Source organism: Pleurodeles waltl, chromosome 9 (genome assembly GCF_031143425.1).
Source record: "Pleurodeles waltl isolate 20211129_DDA chromosome 9, aPleWal1.hap1.20221129, whole genome shotgun sequence".
Taxonomy (NCBI): domain Eukaryota; kingdom Metazoa; phylum Chordata; class Amphibia; order Caudata; family Salamandridae; genus Pleurodeles; species Pleurodeles waltl.
In genome coordinates, this window is record NC_090448.1 from 1,146,608,472 (window position 1) to 1,146,628,127 (window position 19,656).

The 19,656-nt window shown below is 41.1% G+C and overlaps 1 protein-coding gene across 5 annotated transcripts in view; it reads right to left on the reverse strand.

Moving 5' to 3' along the window:
* PCNX1 (pecanex 1) overlaps nt 1–19,656 on the reverse strand; it is a 436,152-nt gene that overhangs the window by 253,602 nt on the left and 162,894 nt on the right. For 3 of the 5 annotated variants that reach the window (XM_069208961.1, XM_069208960.1, XM_069208958.1), the window contains exon 7: nt 2,498–2,633. In XM_069208961.1, coding sequence (XP_069065062.1) covers nt 2,498–2,633 — 136 coding nt within the window. The remainder of the gene's footprint in view (nt 1–2,497; nt 2,634–19,656) is intronic. The other 2 variants (XM_069208962.1, XM_069208959.1) reach the window with 1 other exon arrangement.

Below are 19,656 nucleotides of genomic sequence, written 5' to 3' on the forward strand. Positions count from 1 at the left end.
AAATTATCTTGCTTGTGAATCCAAATGGAAAGAACAAGTTAACACAGTAACTAGAGGTGGCAAACTATGTCTCCACTCCGAGGTGACATTTTTCACTCAAGCCCTACTTACACCTCATCTTTGTACTAACAGAGGAATTTAGAACAATTCACACAAAGCACCAGGTGCTCCTCCTTGCCATATGAAAACGCTAGAGCTTCACCACGGTTAAATGGACTACCCTTTGCTGTGTCAACAATTCTCTAGGGGGGTGTGAAGGTTTGTTGCATGAGCACAAGCTTGGCTAGATGCAGGTTATTAGCCTACCTTCAGGAGGTACCTCACATGTTCTCAACATTCATACCTATGCATAGGTTTTGCCATGCAAACTGTCAATATCGCCTAAGCTTAGTAAATGGATGTGGCAATTTCTTTGATTTAACATTAAAACAGTTTTCATCACAACTTTGTAGGTGGGTGGATGTTGATAATATTTTTCTCCGAAACTTACAAGAGTGTAACAAAATTGTCAATATTAAAAGCCACATCTATAAAACTTTGCAAACTGCTGTAACTGCAGTATTCACAGGAATTACACTCTACACACTGAACATGTGCATTCAGCTGTATCAGAGAAGTGGAACCTACAAATAAGCTACCACCGGTATTTATGCAAGGGAATGGAGATAGCTCTGCGCCCATAATGCATTTCTTGGTGGCAGAAACCAATCAAAACCAAGCACCCTAAAGTGATATGTCGAGCCATTTAAACGTATTTGGAAATGTGACGTGTTAATGGTTTGCCCAGATATTTCTACTTGGATAGCACAAAATATTTTATAATTGAAGTTTGACCTACACCCCACTGGCAGTTGTATGGCACCACAGCATGCTGGGGAATAAGGGATAACATGAGATCAGAGGAGCAGGTGAATAACTCCCTTATCAATGTCCATATTAATGCAATGTTAAACCATTTTTTAAATGGTTTAATAGAAGAAAGCAATTTTAAAGCCAATTCTTTGAGACAATGGTTATAGTAATTTTGAAGTAGCATCCTTTATCACTCTGAAAGTTCTCACAGCTTGGTCTTTGTAGGAAGAACTGTCAATGTATGCAGATTATTTTTAAATAATATAACACTTTTTTGTAACATCCATTTTGACTTTGTATTCATTTAGTTAAAATACGTTGGCCTTCCACTTAAGTATGTAATTAAAGTCTCCCTCAATTATTTCTACAAACTATCTTGTTAATTCCGCTATCTTAGCCGCTTGTGTTTGGATTCCCAGGTAGAGGCTCGTTTGGCTCTTTGTAAGGGAGTAATAATGATTATCATGATGGCAATGGGTCGCAAAATTCACACAAAGTCTGCAAAATGTACAAAAGTCACACAAGTTTATTTGCCTAGATCAAGAACAAGCCTTGCCAAAGCCAACAGGGTACAAACCTTGTCAAAGCCAATACGCCTGGCACTAGCCACAAGCCTTTTGGCTTTGGCAATGTTTGTTACGTCATGATTTTTTCAAAGCTTTATTGTTGCAGAAGCTGCTAGCTTGGCTAAAATCAAAACAAAAAATAAATGGCCAAAAGCAAAATTATTTCACAGTCTCAAAGGACACATTGCCTCTCAAGGGAAGTAGTTCGTGTTTGGATGTACTCCTGAAATGGCAGAATGCAATCACTCATGAAAAAGTTAGCCAATGGCTGAAGTTGGTTGACCCACTTTTCCATGCTGGATGCTGCAGTGAGCAGAAGAAAAACATGAATGACAATAACAGACCAATGGATGAAAATGTCCAGCTGAAAGCCCCTGTAAGTAGGGATATCATACATATAATTTTAGGAACCTTAATAGGTCTTGGCTAATGTCAGGCCTAAACAGGAAAAATACTAAAAACATACAAATTTTGAGGAATGAAAGCTATTTATATGAGCAATAATTCAAACAAATAACATGCACAGCTCAAATTGTCATTCGTGTTAGGCAGAAAGGGCACAAGAAGCATAACGAAACGCAGCAAAGCACAGGGAAAGATAAGTCTAGGATATGAACCAATACAAAGAAACACAGGCTGTGATTTTATTTTGAGGCAGGTCACAAATATGGCCTGCCAAGACCCAATAGTCCAAGGAGAGTCCTGGCATGCTTGGGATCAAGTGGAGTATACTTGCTCATGTACGGACCACAGCTATGATATTAGCCATATCACATGTATGAGACAAAAACTAATGGTTGAGTAGGAAACATTGCTCTTATTCAGAGTTACTGATCACAATCCCAGAAAATGAGATCTGACCACAGCCTTGCTATTTACTTTCAGGAAAGGTAAATAAGATGGTACCAGACAAACCCTGCCCCTTTCCCATTGAGTGTATTCAACAACTGGAGTGGCAAAACATCTGCTAACTTTTGGAGAAAAAAAGTGCAAATTGAACATGTGGATGAAAGGGTAGAGGTGAGGGAGGAGAGATAAGGTGTTTTGCAGTATGCAGTAGGGAAATCTGAGCGCCATACCTGTGGGGTGATCCGATAAGAGATGCAGGAGTGGTGGGGTTACTCCCTGCATTGTGTCGGCGTCGTACTGCCTGACGCCTGAATGTGCTGCGCTCACGGCGAAACGTGACTGATTCCTCATTCACTTTTGAACCTGCTGCAAAACAGATCTTCAATTATATGGGAACCTACTTTTGTTCACGTTTCAGCACATTAGATTTGCATATTTAGTCAAAGTTTACAATTATACAAAGTAAAAAAGAGTGATTGATGAAGTCACAAATGGAAACTTAAATGTACATCTTTCTTAAATGAATATATAGTCTGCAATACTTATTAAATTTCTTCCTATACCCAAGATCAAAAGAACAAGAACTTACGACCTGCAACACTGAGGGTTGCAATGTAGTTTACAAAAAAGTCTGATATCTATTTTGACCTTCCAAGTGAACCTTTCCAATCACCTAACCAGTTAAGATCTGTAATTTTCTTTTTCACAAGGCCAATACCCAAGATTGTTAAGTACTGTGCTGGCTGTCAAACAGACTTCTATACTGAAAATGTGACAACCTACACATTGAATCCAAGAACAATCCATGTCAATGAGAATTTTTAGTTGATGGTGGTAAACTGTCAAAACAAAACTATGTTACACAAAACTATTTACTGAAAACCTTGATAGTTTTTAATTTTTTAGCTCTTTAAAAAAAGTTAATTGCAGCACTTATAAGGGGGACAAAACTACTCATTTACATTACATCTTATATTATCCACTCTACAACATGTTTTTTGAACTCTTGGACACAGAGTACTCAAACATACACTCACAACACTCACAACCCTGACTCTAAAATAGACCCAGACTAACTAAAAGGGAATTTCTCATGGGTTTATGCAATTTCGGTAAATTTTATGCTGAGCCTGTGTGGCTATTCATTGAATCAATAACAGGAAGTTTTACCTTCCTTTCATCTCTATTAATGTACTATGATGTAACAGCATTAAACAATCTCAATTTATCATTTGATAACTAAAGAAATTACATTAAACTGTCATTCATCACATACTGCTCAACAAGCATAAGACTGTCACTGATAAGGTAGAACAATTTTCTTGGTGATTAAAGGAAAGTCTTCGAAGTTTTGCTATATTTGCAAACTAATCCTGTGTGAAATATAGACTTGTCTGCTAGTACAAAAGCGTGCACAACTTCTTTACGAACCAAAACATTTTATTCAACAAGACTCGTCAGTAAAAAGAATTATATTCATTCTGAACGATATATTTGTCTATTTCTACACTGATTTCCAAAGGAATTTGTTTTTTGTTGCTCAGCATCAGGGGCTACTGAGTCACTGACCCCTGCCGGCACCTCAAAGTTGTTATTTCAACAGGGGCCATGGCAGAGACAAAGCACTGGAAATCATATTGAATGATTTAATGCACAATCTGAGACTCCGATTTGTTTGTAAATGTTCAATAGTTGTCACAGAAATATCTGAAAAAACTTTAACTAGAAAATAAAAGTGATCCACTGTATCAAAAGCCACAGGTAAGTCTAGAATCTTTTATAACTATTCTGCAGTCAGTAAGAAAAGATACTGTAATTTGTTGCTCCTCTTATTAGCATAGCCTGGCAAAACTGTTCCCATTTTGATTTATGCACTGTGAAGATAATACAGAGTGAAGTATAACATTTAAAAAAAAATAATGGAAGAGAATTTTATAAACTTTTGGGACTGTCTTCTTGTAAAGGTCTGAAAGCAATCTGTCACGAATTAGGGTTGTGTTCTTCTCATTTAAACGTGGGGTAGCACTTACCAATTGTTTGAGTAACAAGTGAGGGCAATATTACTTTAGCTAGCCATGTTTATTAGGTTTGTTCAAATGTCAGATAAGTTATGCTTGAAAAATGAGAAAAGCAACCTCACCTTTATTCAAATGTTGTTATTCATTACACTTTGTAAGACTTCTCTAGTAATCTGATTTGACTAACAAAAATGCACTGAGACAGGCAACTAGAGTAAACTCTTCAGGCAGATAGAGATAACATTTAAAATCAAAACACTAACAGATTTATCTTTATTAACTATTTTGTGTTACACTAACATTTGTTATTTTTTATACTTGGTGTTAATAATACTATCCTATCTATAATATTAGTATTAGATGGGTTAATCCCTGTTATTTGCTCCACTGCATTATTTAGATCATAGTGCTAATATGTCGACCAATGTTCAACAAGTGATCAACATAACACTCCTTAAAGTTGCAACTAATATATGGAAAATTACTGTAATTCTGTAGTACAGTAAGACTGAGGTTAAGACTGTTTACATTAGATTATGAAGTGAGCCCATCTAATATCTCTTTAGTATGACTGACAGATTGCAACATATGAACTAAATACAGTCCATGGAGCAAGTCAAACCAAAGAACATGGGTGAGTAATACTGATGGTCTTAAGATTCGGTATCTCATTGCTCTTGTGCCATCAGCAGAAAACTTCTGCAAAACAAAACTAGAGCAGACATGAGGCAGGAAGGGAAACAAATAACTCACAATTTATACTAAACATAAGAGTGCATTTTTTTAATTCAATCATGCTGCAGCTGATGTTCCTGGAAGCATGTATGCTGCTTCAGTATCATGCACACTGTTGCTTCTTAGTCCACGGAGAACCTCACCAATGAGTTAACCTACGCATGTGACTGGACTTTTCCCACTAGTAAAGTAGATACTTGAAAAAAATATTCATGGCTCAGGAACCCCAACCCTCAGACTGGAGAAGTTAACAGCTCCATTTCCAAGTCAGGTATCCAGACAGCCTCCTAAGCATAAGGTGCATAACAGACGCAGCTTTTGCTGCCATAATGAACATATTCTTCTCTATATAGCATAAAACGCATAGCCACTCTTTCGTCTAATCTCAAATTCCGGAGAATCACCCCTTTTCAACACCTTGCTCTGTACTCCTGCACATTCGCCTTCTTGTTTGACTTAACATTCAATTATCTGTGCTGCAACTCCAACTAAACAGCAAGCCAAAGTAGTTACCGCAGATTCCTGTTTCACCTAACTGGGCAAATGGAAGATGTATGAAAATGTTGTAAGGTGCACCTGGACTATGGAAAATGACGTAAACTGAACTATACAAACTGATAACCTGGAATTACCTCCACACCTATTGTGAAGACTACACTACAAGAATACAAAATGCAGCTGTCCTGTTACTGCCTCAGCCTACAAGCAATCCACTGGCTATTTATACTCAAATGCTTCTCCTTCAGGGCACTCAGCATTTCCAACTGGGCCACCCATGGCACTAGATCATCCTTTTCCCAAGTCGCACTTCAGCAATATCAGAAAACAGGCATAAGTTCTCTTTCTACAAAGCTATCATTGTTGTAATCTCCTTCTCTTATCAAGCAAAAGAACTTTGAAACACTTGCCTAGCAAAGCCAATGAACATCAAAGATCACCTGGAATTAAGGAAGACAGGAAATACCTGCCAATTATAAATCAGATAAGACCCTATTATATGGAGTTATCAGCCACTATCCCCTGTACTAAGTTGAATCGATCATGCAAAGATGGGAAGAATCAGCCCATAGTAATGTTCTTCTCATCCCAGAATTATGGCCAGCTACAAGTTCACCATGGTAGGACAATCCTTCTGGTCCTCATGCACAACACAAACATTTCCACATATGCCACACTAGAACCCTCGACTACTGCTAACATACAGAATGATTTTGTCTATAAGCATACACATTTCTGTTTTATCCTTTCTGCTACACTGCAAGTTTAAGGACAGATACATGTTACCTCATAAACGAACCCCATTCAGTTATCACACACGATGTCGAAACAGTTCCAACACAAGGCACACTAAAAACCCAACACACTTCCAACCAAGCACATCTGACTCAGTAGTGGGCTGCGCCTCTTCAATAAAACATGCTTCGAGGAACTGTGGGGTGTAAAAGGCACTTTACAAATCCACCTACAATGCAATGCAAAGTCATCATGAATAACATGTTCTAGTAGGCAGCACAGCTCAATAAAAGTTTATGCTGCTGAAATCTGTTTGTATCGACATGTCACAATTTTGAATTTTGTGCGGGAAAAACTAAAGTTCTTTATACTCCCACAATGGATACAAGTATCAATGAGTTGTTTAATTAGTTAGGCAATATTTGCAATGCTATAGAATGCTGATACTATAGTAGAAAGTACTATACTAAACAATCCATAATCAATATTATACCGATTCTCCAAATATGCAGCACAGTAGAACACATACAGCAGGTCTGATTAAAATGAAGAGTCTTCTTCCAACTGGGGAATTTATTAATTGTAGTTGAATTTTGCTTTTACAAAATAAAGGATGATGGCCATGACAGTATGTGTGGTTCTTGTTTACACATATCTATATTTCTTGGGCTTGCTCAGTCAAAATGGCTGATAATAGTTGAACCTTGAAGAAAACAGAGCAAAAAAGCTCTTCACGGCCATTCTTTTTTTCTCCTAGCGAGAAATTTCTTTCCTACTTTTGTCTTAGTCAGTTTTTCTATTTTGTTCTAGCAAGATCTAGCCTACGTGGCAAATGCGCTGCACTGACTGCTTTTGAAGCCCTGCTAAAAACCACAGGCCCTTTTCCCACAATAATTTTGGCATGCCTCTTCATGGAGTCCTCAAGCAAGATGGCAATGCATATGCAGGGTTTGAAAAATCATAAAAATATTACTAGACCTGCTGTACCTAACTGTACTGTACTCGACCCGTAAATGGGTCTCAAATTGGGTGATCCTAGGCAAATAGTTTAGTCAGCTTTTTCTTAACTCTCACATAGGATTGCACCTTCAAATTTGTGAGCTCGGCATTTCTGCAGTACAAATAAACCTCTTTTGTTTGACTAAGCAAACTATGGTTTGCTGCATGCATCACAAGGATCAAGCCTACATACCCATGAGGTCTAGCCCACATAACCTATAACTTCTTTTAGTTTACGAACATTGCCATCAGGGCAAGAGTGTTTCTCAGTTTGTTTAAACACTCAACTTTAATACATTTATTACTAGACCATGATGTGGTAACATATTGTCATCTACACACAGTAACTTTCCAAGGAATGCCCAAAAACCTCTCCACTAACTTGCAGCTTTACTGATAAAACTATATAGTGTATTAACAAACTGTGAACATTGGGTTTCAGAAAACATATCCTTTGCACATCAACATGTAAAGTATTCTGATTTGTTTTCATCCTATTAAAATATATTTTCATCGCACAGAGATATAAAAAAGGGCTTTCACAACTACTGAAATATATTTTGATAGGTTTGCACAGTTGACTTAGTCATTTATATGGTATCTGTTAGGGAAAACCTGACACCCTATATCCTTTTATTTTACATTCCAAGCAACAGGTCACACAGTTCACCTTACAAAGTCCTGGAACTCTGCAGTCAGAAGGGAAATTCCTTGTAAGAAAAACTGACTTTTTTGTCTGTGAACACAGAGTAATATGACATAAGAACAGGACTTAAAGGCATCTTTTATTGCCCCTCCACTTTTCAACTGAACAGTACACCTGTTCAGTGTTCTCTCACCAGAAAGGACTAGTAAGTATTAAAAACAGCTCAACCTGATCAAATAAGACTCGCCAATGCGAGTGGTCAAGTGGATTTTTCGAGCCCTGATATGGTTAAGCTCAACCTTCCTAGGGAGCTCTAGTTAGTGGTGGGCAAAAGGGATTTACAGCTGAGTATGTTAGAATCGCCTAATGGCTATTCCCTCCACTCCTTTGCAATACTGATTAAAAACAAAGGTGACACATGGAGAGAATTAATACTCCTGTGGCTGTTTGTCTACATGTTTCAGCTAGTTTCTATAAGCCCATCAGAGTCATGTGGCCTTTGACAGAACCTTAGATCCCCTAAAGTTCTTTAGTGAGTGGAACTTCGTTGTGTTTTATTGGCAAAATGTGTTAAATCTCACATACATGGACTCACTCGTGCATACATACACTACCAACAAAAAAAACTGGCATGGTGATATTCCTGGTAGGGCTTTATGTGGCCCCCATGAGGTTCAGGAGATGGCTGTTCTTGTAGTCAAAGGATCCATCCTGTGTGTTGTACCTACTGTATCTGTTTGCCCATGTTTGTTGCCTGGCAGTAATAAGTAGTGCGGTTGCTCTTCCCAAGTAGGCTTCATGTTGATATAAAAATAGGTTCCATTTTAAGCAGAAGTGGATACAGCCTTCTTCAATGTCTTCTACTTTACCCTTTGTGGATGGCTAGCCAGTTTCTCGTCTTCTAGCTCCACCTCAGGCATGCTATTCCCCACACATTACCCTCTTCAGAAATGCAGACCAGAGGCTAACCCCCGAAAATGCAAAATGAATAACTTACAAATACTGACCACCACCATTTTTTCAGTAACTTAATAAAAAAACAATTTCAATTAACAAGAATCTGGCATGGCTGAGGGTATGAATCATTTTACCTAATTTTCCCTATCTTTCTTTTTCAAGCCTTTCCTGACCACAAACGCTGTTTTTCTGTAAGGGAAGGGTGTAATTTGCAGCTTCGTAGGCAAAAGGAAGAAAATTAGTGGATGAAATCTGTAGGGGTTTGGGGAGGTCCATTTGACAAAGAATATTCTTACTTAGATTCCACATTTCCAAACAAGGCTAGCAGAAGAGCAAATTGTACAAACCCAAACTGCATTATTTTCTTTAATACTTCCATGGTAGATACATACCCTAAACCGGTCATTTATGGTGAATTAAACCTTAATCTGAGATAATCCATAACTCCTGTTTTTTTTGCACCAAAAGCACCGTTATCATAAAAGCAGAATACAACACACAGAGGAACTGATATTTATTAAACAAGAATAAGCAATTTAACAGCAGCTTTTAGAAACCCAGAACTGGGAAGAATCTCATCACTTCTTACAAATCTAAAACCACAATTGTGATAAAGTCTAATTTTCTCCTCATGAATGATCTGACTACAGTATTGTACAGTACAGTATTGTACAGTACAGTATTGAGCAGCTCTCCTGGAGCACATTTCAAGAAAATATGCAATGGAGTAAATTGGAAACTAGTATATTGTAGCTGAAGTGACAACCTCCGGCAAACACAATAAGTCTTGCCTTTGGAACCTATTGGCTTTACTATTGCTTTTAGCCAGTACTGTACAGCACCAGTAAAAATCAGAATGCGGGGGAGGTAGCAAAGATAAGTGGGGCGGGGGTGGGGGAATAAAAATAAAATAAAGCTGTGTGGGGGAGGGAATTAAAGGAAAGCAGCGCTAGAGAGAAAACTACACAGAAGGGATAAACACACATGGAATACGGATTGGTATTTGGCAGGGGAAAAGCACACACAAAAGAGCTAGAAAACATATGAGCTCTCATGGAGTGCTTAACAAAGAAAGTAGTAACAGTGCTCAGGGGAAGGGTACAAATCACCCAAATCAAAGGGAAAGCTACTGAAAACAAATGCTAGCAAATGACAGCAGCAAAGCCAATCAATGGAAGCAGCGAGCCAGCACTAAACTCACTGTCAGTTCTTCGGTTTTTGATATAACCAACAAAAAGTATTTCAAAACCAGTCAGTTAAAAGCAGTCTGGTAGGGGAGCCTAAAAACAACAAAAGCTAAATGGTGAAGCTTAATCTGTCCATAGTACAGAGGTAGTCTATCTTCAAACTAAGGGCATGAGTACGTTGCATTGGCATTGAATTGAGCAAAAAGCAGCATTAGTAGCTAAATAGTGTAGGACGGTAAAGACAATAGAGTAATTTAGTATTTCCCGTGTTCAACAAATTAGAAATATAAATGAATGCTTAAAATCTTCAAAATGGGCTCTATTTGCAGTAATCTTAGGGGTTACTTAAGGGTAAACCAAAAGTTAATAGGTCAGCAACAGGCGATGCAAGCAGCAATAAAGAGATGCTTTCCACTGATGTTATCATTCTTTCAAAGAAGAATATTAGGAAACTGAATAAATGTAGCAAAAATGAAGGTTCTTCGATAAACGTTAAAGTCTCAAATAAATTACAACTTTAATAAGTGCGTAACGAAAAATAACTTCAAAAGGTTCCTCAAAATTGTAGTTAAAAAGCTCTCACAATGCCACCCCAGAAGATCTCCCACTCTATCACAATTCAGAAAGGACCTCAAAACTTGGCTCTTCACCTGATCCCCTCTGACCTTCTCTTCTGCCTCCCGCGCCTTAAGACCCTAACTGGTGAATAGCTGAGCTCTACAAATACACTGACTGATTGATTGACAGCGGACAATAATGACAGGGTAACATGGGTTTTTAATGGATGGAGGAAAGATTTTCAGAAACTCTTGGGCTGCTCCATTGGTTAACAGTATTGATTTCTTAAGGGGCACCGGGTGCCATGTGATATCTTGCGGGGCACCGGATGCCACATAATACTGTCAAATAATTCAAGGACGAATGAAGGCATATATTGCACTCTACATGATATAAGCAATCACAGGAATCTGTTCAGATTCCAATAAGGAGTTAGAATGCTTTATTCTTTGGAGTGCAAGAAATAAAATATTTTTACCAAAATAAAAAAAAATAAAAAAAACACTAATCTAACAGTACATCTCCAAAAAAATATACAAGTATGGAGAAGAGAAAAATAAATGTGAAAACCATTGCTGCAATTTTTTTTTAAATGTTAGCATCAGTGGTGTGAACTGGCACACAGTTTAGTAGATCTCGTCTCAGACAACCTATGTTCTAGCACTTGGAAGACATTTTGTTTCTTTGCTTGGAAGGCACCCAATTGCTCGCCATTCGTTGGCTTCTTCTCCACTCTCATTTGTTTGCTCTTCTTTGGTGAGCATGTGTTGGCATGACTTCTTCTGTGTGCCCCTCCACGTCAGCATGGTCTAAGTACTGCTTTCTTCCTCAGTGTCCTTCCTCTGCTCACACTTCGGAGCTACATCTCTTATTGTGGAAGCACTCCATAAGAATGCATGTTGCTTGTGCTCTCCCACTGTCCACGGTGTTGCTTGCCCCCCCCTGTCATGTTTCCTGCTTTCTTAGTCCCTCATCCTGCCATCCCTAATGCTTATTGTCTGCCTCCCCACGCCCTTCTAGTGTACTCAATGTTGTTTGGCCCTTCACTCCCTCCTCCCACTGTTTGCCCCACCCTCTCCCACATTGTACTGCTTACCCTGTTCCTACCCTTCTTCATTTTGTTGCTTAACCCGTCTGGCATTGTGTTGCTTGCCCTGTTCCTGGCTACTGACGTGGCTCTGCCAATGCAGTTCACCCTGACCCCGGCTTTCCGCTGTGTGGATGACATCAACATACTGCAAGTGGGCTCCTGGGTCTGCTGGAGAACATCCTTGTCAGGCTCAGTACAGAGGAGCCCAGGGCGGACCTGCACTGTGTACAAGTCAATGTGGGTCAACACCCACCGACTGAGGGGTCAGCTGAAGGGAGTTGCAGGTTTGGAACCTTGCTCAGCAGCCTGCAATCAAAGCATCACATAATCGGGATCCCTGGAAGGGAGAAAGAACTTGATTTTTTTCCCTTTTTTTTTTCTTTTTAGAACTGGTGACATATGTCCAAGCCTCTTTAAACAACTGCAATAAAAGTACTTTACTAAAACATAGATAAATCCAATATGTCTAGCCTATGCAAGACCTATTGACTTTGTGGGTGTCTTTTAGCCATGTTATACAGTAGCGCAGCTGCAAGCTAGAAAAAAAACCTTATGATGTAGTCCATCCTAGCTAACATTTCTCTGCGTCATAGCTCTTTATTTCATAGCGCTATGATGTGGCGTAGCACTTTTCTTCTAACTTTCAGCCATGCTGCTGTACAATAAGATCGAAAGATATTGAAAAAGCCTGTTTGTTGTATTAATCTGCTCATATGAAAGAACGCAAAGGTACAAAGTTTGCCACTCGGATGTAGCTACAATTGTGATGTGCTGTAAGCCACATCTAATGCAACATAATTCAAAGATCCATTTTAAAGTTTTTACAACAATACACGTGCTTGGAGGAATGGACAATGCTTACAAAATTGGTTGATAATCAACTCGTCCACAAAGAAAGTAAAGTCATCGTTCAAATTGTGTGCACACTGCCAGAAGGCCTTTGCCTGCACTTGGACGCTATTCTGTTTACACTTTTTGCTGTTGGTTGCAGTGCTTAAATGTGCCAGTTTTTGCTGTTGGTTGCAGTGCTTGCTGATGTGCCAGTTTTTGCTGTTTTTTCCCTCTCAATAGCGGTTTTCTCTAATTAATGGTATTTAGAAGTATTTGTGGCGTGAAGCCACAGTTGTTGGGTTCACTCCAGGTCAGCAGGATTCTGTTTCGACAGCCTGGACGTTTGCGTTCTGGGGATCTTTGTTTAGTGCTTTTGATTACAAGCCCTGCACCAGGCAACAGGAGAGCTTTACAAGAAACAGACTGAAAAACTACAGCGCCGACAACTTTAAGATAGAACATTTTTAAGGCAGTAACTTTGAGTAGAGTATTAGGACTCCAATAAGAAAAGTTAATTTAGGGATGTTCGGTATTCTGAAAGCCACAAAATGGGCTCGGCTCTCAAGTCCACTCAAAGAAAGTGTCACAAAGTAAGTGAGATTGGTGGGCACCTAAGAATCTTTGGTTCAGTACTTTGGAGGTCTAGAATCAATGTTTCCAAGTACAGGGAATTCTTTCAACTTGTGTGATACTATTTGCCAGACATGGTTTATGCTTAGGTAAATTGCTTAATATGCATGCCAGCAGATCCTGCATTTGGATTGTAGCTTTAAAGGTAAGCCCATGCAGTTCTTTAAACAGGAGAGAAACATCATCAATTCTTCTAAGTAATGACAGAGGTCCGGCCACTAAATGACTTAAGAAGAATAGTGAAAACTGAGAAACCCAATCAAGGATAACATTACCAAGGTCTAGTCGAGAGATGACTAGGATTTGTGGTGTTGTTTTCGTTAGTGCAGGTTTAAGTAGGTTCTTGTTTCCTACTTTTTCTCATTTCAGACAATTGGACTGATTCAGAGGATTGGAAATATTGGTTTCCTAGTGCTGCAAGCAGGGGAGATCTGGCAATCTCATTTATTTACCACTCAATATCTGCTAACATCCATGCTGCTTTACTCTCCGAACTGCAGCTTGATTATCGACTGAAGCTTTGAAGTCAAAGCGCCCATAGACCGACATGTGAGAGCTCTCCGTGCTCTTATGAGGTTATTTTACTGTGTGTCGCAAACAAACCCAAACTCTGAAGCCTATTCCTAATAGTGTCCTGCCTGCAAATTTTAAAATAAAAAGGATTTAAACACAGTGTGCTAATATTGAAGTTTTTTGCTTTGAGGAACGGATGAAAACTAAGATCTTCACCCCTCCACCAAAAGCAGGAAACTGCTGTGGACAGTTAACCCCATTCCTCAAGCATCTGCTGTAGTGAAGATGTGATCAGCAGCATGTAAAGAACTATAAATACCAGACAAAAGATGTGTAGTCCCCAGCGCTGAAGACCTACAGATGCTTATACAGTAGCTTGGGCCAAACAGTTGCAAGAGAACTTTAGTAATGCTACTGAAATGTACCCAGAGTACAATACATGACTTAGAATAAAGATCATAGGAAATCTCAGCTAGGCAGTACAACTCTTACTACATTTAAAAACAAACAACCGTAAACCCATCTGAGTCTGCTAGCTACTGCTGTACATTATCACATGTCGGGAGATGGCCTGGTGTGTGGTGGGTACCTAAGGTACTTACACCATATACCAGGTCCAGGTATCTCCTAATAGTTTAGTGTAGGCGGTGTCTAGAAGCCAGGGTCTATAGAGGTAGCTGTGGATGAGCAGCCAAGGCTTATCTGGGAGACATGCAAAGCTTGTGCAATACCACTGTAGTCACACAGCACTTACACACATGAAAGAAAACACTCAGTGTTACAAAAATAAAGGGTCTTTAATACAGTAACAGTACCAAAACACTAGATAGGCAACCCTCCAATAGGAGGTAAGTAAACACACTAAATATGTACACTAGGTATCAGTAATAGGCATAAAAAGGGACAGAAAACAGTGCAAATGCAAACAGACAATAGTGACCCTAGGGGGGAGCCTAAACCATGTACTAAACAAAATGGAATGCAAATGCAGGACCCCCACCTAGGTAAGTGGAATGTGTAGAGGGGAGCTGGGGGTACTAGGAAACCCCAAAGGTAAGTACCACAGTGCCCCCCCCCCCAGTGATAAAGAAGAAATGAGTAAATTACTGGATTTTCCCCAAACCACCCAAACAGACGGAAAAGAAGAAAATGCAGCACCCAGACAAGACTCAAAGAAACCAGTGGTGGATTCCTGAAGAGGAAGACCTGTGGAAGAAGGGGACCAAGTCCAGAAGTCACAGAAGTGTCCAGGGGGAGCAGGTGCTACTACCCACCCAACTGTGGTTGCAGGAGTTGGGCGACGGTAGGACGAAAACGGTCAGGAATGTAGCCCTGGAGCAGGTGAAGAGTTCCTTGAGCATGTAGTCAACGTACTACGCCGGATGGATGATTGCAGTCGGTCAGTGGTGTGGAAAGGCCACCAACAAGCCTTGGCAGAGGCAGAAGTCGCGGTGGAGCAAAAGTGGAGCTGTCGGGGACAAGCAAGGTCCAGGAGGACTCAACCCCAGGGGGCGGGGAAAGGGCAGGGAAGGCCAGGGGGACCCTCAGCAAGGCAGAGAGTCCACAGAAGAAGAGGAAGCCCCCGCAGGAGACCCACTGGAAGAGGAACCAGGAGTCGCAGAGGTGCCCACAAAGCACAACTGGAGAAGGATCCCACGTCGCGGAAGAAGCACGCAGAGGAATGTGCATCACAGGAAGGAGTGCTGGGGTTACACGGAGCCTGAAGATATTTTGGAGGAGATGTAAACAAACCTTGGTAGCTTCAAGAGATGCGGTCCAAGGGGGTACTGTCATGCGTGGGAAGGCTAGGGCTTACCTCCACCAAAGTTGGGCAGCTGGCAGAGGGGACCAAGAGGACTACTCCGGACCACCACCCATGATGCAGGATCCACGCAGCTCAGGATGAGAGGAGATCCACGCAGCCGGTCATCGTTGCAGTTGGTGCCTGTGGCTGCAGGGGAGTGACTCCTTCACTCCGAGGTAGATTCAGTCTTCCTTCTCGTGCAGACTTGCCATCTTCAGAGAATACACATCAGGGGAAATGTTGCAGAAGCTGGACGAAGCCGTGGAGACAATGTTATCTTCTTCGTGGATGCAGATTGTCGGTTCCTGGAGGGTCCAGTCGCAGTTCCAGTGGCTAGAAGTCGAAGTAGAGGTTGCAGAGGAGTCCTGCTGGAACCTTGCAAGGTGAATCGGAGGACCCCACCCAAGAGACAGACCCTAAATAACCCTGAAATGGGGACTGGTCACCTAGCCAGGTGACCACCTACCAGTAGGGGGCTCTGACGTCACCTGCCTGACTTAGCCACTCAGATGCTCCCATAGGTCCCTGCCAACCTTGGATTCAAGATGGCAGAACCCAGGGACCCTCTGGAGGAGCTCGGATCACCACCCTTGGGGTGGTGATGGACAGGGGAGTGGTCACTCCCCTTCCCATTGTCCAGTTTAGTGCCAGAGCAGGGACTGGATGTCCCTGAACCGGTGTAGACTGGTTTATGCATGGATGGCACCAAATGTGCCCTTTAAACATACCAGTTGCTTGGGGAGTCTCCCCCCTCCCAGGCCATGTAACACCTATTTCCAAAGGGAGATGGTGTTTCAACCCCCCCCCCCCCCCCCAAAGAAATCCTTTGCTCTGCCTTCTTGGGCTTGGGCTGTTCAAGCAGCAGGAGGGCAGAAACCGGTCTGAGGGGTGGCAGCAGCTTGGGCTGCCCAGAAAACTCCAGAAGGCTGGTAGGAGCAATGCTGGGAGTCCCCTAAGGAGCCCCCGAGAGTGCATGGAATCATAATTCCAATACTGGCAACAGTACTGGGGTATGATTCCGACATGTTTGATATCAAGTATGCCTAGGTTTGGCGTTACCATTATGTAGCTGGACATAGGTAGTGAGTGACCTATGTCAAGCACACAGATAAAATGACATCCCCGCATGCACAATGTCCAGGAAAATGGAACTGGGGTTCATGTGGGCACCTCTGGGGGGGGGGGGGGGTACTTGCACCATGCCCTCTGGGCTAGAAGGGCTTGCCATAAGGGTGACTTACAGTGACCTGGTGCAGTGACCTGTAGTGAAAAGGGTGCATGCACCCTTTCACGCAGGCTGCAATGGCAGGTCTGCAGATACACTTGGCATGGGCTCCCCATGGGTGACATAATACATGCTGAAGCCCATGGGGAACCCCTGGTACCCCAATGCCCTTGCAGGCCATGAAAAATCATAAAAAAAATTCTAGACCTGCAGGTCGAGTAGCTTGAATAATCTACTCGACCTAACTGTAAAGTACTTGACCCAGAAACAGGTCTAAAATTGTATGATCCTAGGGAAATATTATATTATACTGTACAGTGGCGTTTTTTTTCATTCTCACATATGAGTGCACCTTCAAACATATGGCATCAGCATTTCTGCTGTAAAATAATCCTCTTTTGTTTGATTAAATACACTAAACATTTGTTCCATGTACAATAAATCTAGCCCACATATAGGTTACACATAATCCATGCATGACTTGCCTCTTAGTTTACTAATAGCTTTGCCATCAGGGCAGGAGTGTTTCTCAATGTATGTTTAAACACTCACTTCTAATAAATATATTACTAAAGCATGATGTGGTAGCACACTGTCATTTACAGACAGTACATTTCCAAGAAATGTCAAAAAAACTTCCCACTAACTTGCAGCTTTACTAATAAAAGTATAAAATGTATTAACAATTATCTGTGAAAATTGGGTTTCAGAAAACATCATTTGCACATCACCAAGTAAAGTGTTCTGCTCTGTTTCTTTCATCACACAGAAGTACAAAAAATGGTCTTTCACAGCTACTAAAATATATTTTGATATGTTTTTAAAGTTGACTTAGTTATATAAATGTTTTGTGTTAGAAAAAAGCTAAAACCAAAAGCCTTTCACTTCACACAGGTCCCAGTTCACCTTACAAAATCATGGAAACTGCAGTCACAAGGAAAGGTTTTTCCATTGCAAGAAGACAAAACTGACATTTGACCTCTGTCTCTGAACAGAGAGCGAATGTGACAAGAATAAGATTTAAAAGGCACCTTAATTGCTAATTCAGTTTCTGACTGAACAGAATACCTGTTCTTTGTCCACTCTCCAGAAGAGTGAGTGGATTCTAAAAATAGCTCAACCTCATAAAATAAAACTCATCAATGGGAGATTTTTCAAGCCCTGCCTGGGTACCTGGGTACCATATACTAGGGACCTAAATGGGGGCACCAGTATGCCAAATGTGGGGTGTAAGTAACCAAGTTACCACGTTTGAAGGAAGAGAGTATAATCACGTGGGTCCTGGTTAGCAGGATCCCAGTGAACACAGTCAAACACACTGATAACAGGCAGAAAATGGGGGTAATCATGCCAAGAAAGAGGGTACTTTCATTAAACACAGTTTAACATCTGAAGCTACACCAGTAAAAAGCTCTCACTGGCTTTGACATTGTGCACTTTACTTGAGCCAGCAACATCTCAGAGAAAGTCTTCAGAAATAGAATTTACATTTGTTAATGAAGTGCTAAGGTACGTGGCAGACACACAGGGAGTAATTAAACACATCCCAAGCAAATTCTTACAAAGAGGAGGAAATCATAACACTGAATAAATGCAGATATTCATTGCTATGACAATAAATGAAAAGTTCTAGTAAAAAAAGATCGGATAAGGACACAAAACCAAAGAAAGGAAGCTGATCTGTGAAGTGCATCTATGTATACCTGTTACTGTCTCTTGGAGCTGCTCTACTGACAAACATGGAGGTGATAATTAAAGGTAGGCTGAGTCGCCACTTGGACATCATCGTTACTAGATCTGGCAACTCTTGGCGTGGTTTCCCTGTACTTTCTGCTTCTGACTTCCTGGTTTTGATCCTGTGCTGTAATTTGTTTTTGCTGGTTTTTGATGCTATGGGCACTTTACCACTGCTAACCAGTGCTAAAGTGCAATTGCCCTCCATCTAAAAGATATTGGTAATTGGTTTCCCATAATTGACAAATTTGATTTACTGGTAATTCCCTAGCAAAGTGCACTAAGTGTGCCCAGAGCCTGTAAATCAAATGCGACTAGTGGGCCTGCAGCACTGATTGTGCCACCCACATGAGTAGCCCTATGAACATGTCTCAGACGTGCCACTGCAGTGTCTGTGTGTGCAGTCTTGCACTGCCAGTTCAACCTTGCAAGTGTCCTTCCCTTTTACTACATGTAAGTCACCCCTAAGGTAGGCCTAAGGAAGCCCCATGAGCAGAATGCAGTGTATTTAAAAGGGAGGATGGGATATGCCAGTGTGTTTTACATGTTCTGATAATGAAATAGTGCTAAATTCGTTTTTCACTATTGCAAGGCCTATCTCTCCCATAGGTTAACATGGAGAGTACCTTTAAATATCTTAAGTGCAGTTTATCACTGGGAGCAGATGGAGATATGGTGTTTGGAGTCTCTGAACTCACAATTTAAAAATACATCTTTTGGTAGAGTTGGTTTTTAGAATGTTTGTTTGAAAATGCCACTTTTAGAAAGTGGGCATTTTCTTGCTTAACCATTCTGTGCCTCTGGCTACCTGTGGAATCCACGTCTGGGTCAGACTGACAGTTGGGCTGTTTGTCAATTCCCTCTAGACAGTGACACAAAGGGAGCGGAGTAGTGTCCTGCACATCCTGATGAGTCTCCTGCGCTAGAGTGGGGAGGGAGGAGCTGACACACCTGAAAGAGCTGTGCCTGTCTTCACACAATGCTGGCTCCAACGCCCTGGAGTTTATCTGGGGCCAGGCCTGGGTAAGGCAGGATCTTGTGACCAACAGAGACTTTCCTTTGAAGTTTGCCTACTTCAAAGGCAGAAATGGGTATAAGAAGCGGACCCAAAACCACAAACTTTTAGATTACTTTTGGATCAAGAGGAACCTCTGCCAAGGAGAAGAGCTTGATGCTTGAGGAGGACCTGCCACTCTGCCTGTTGCTTTGGGAAAAGAGTGGACTTTGCT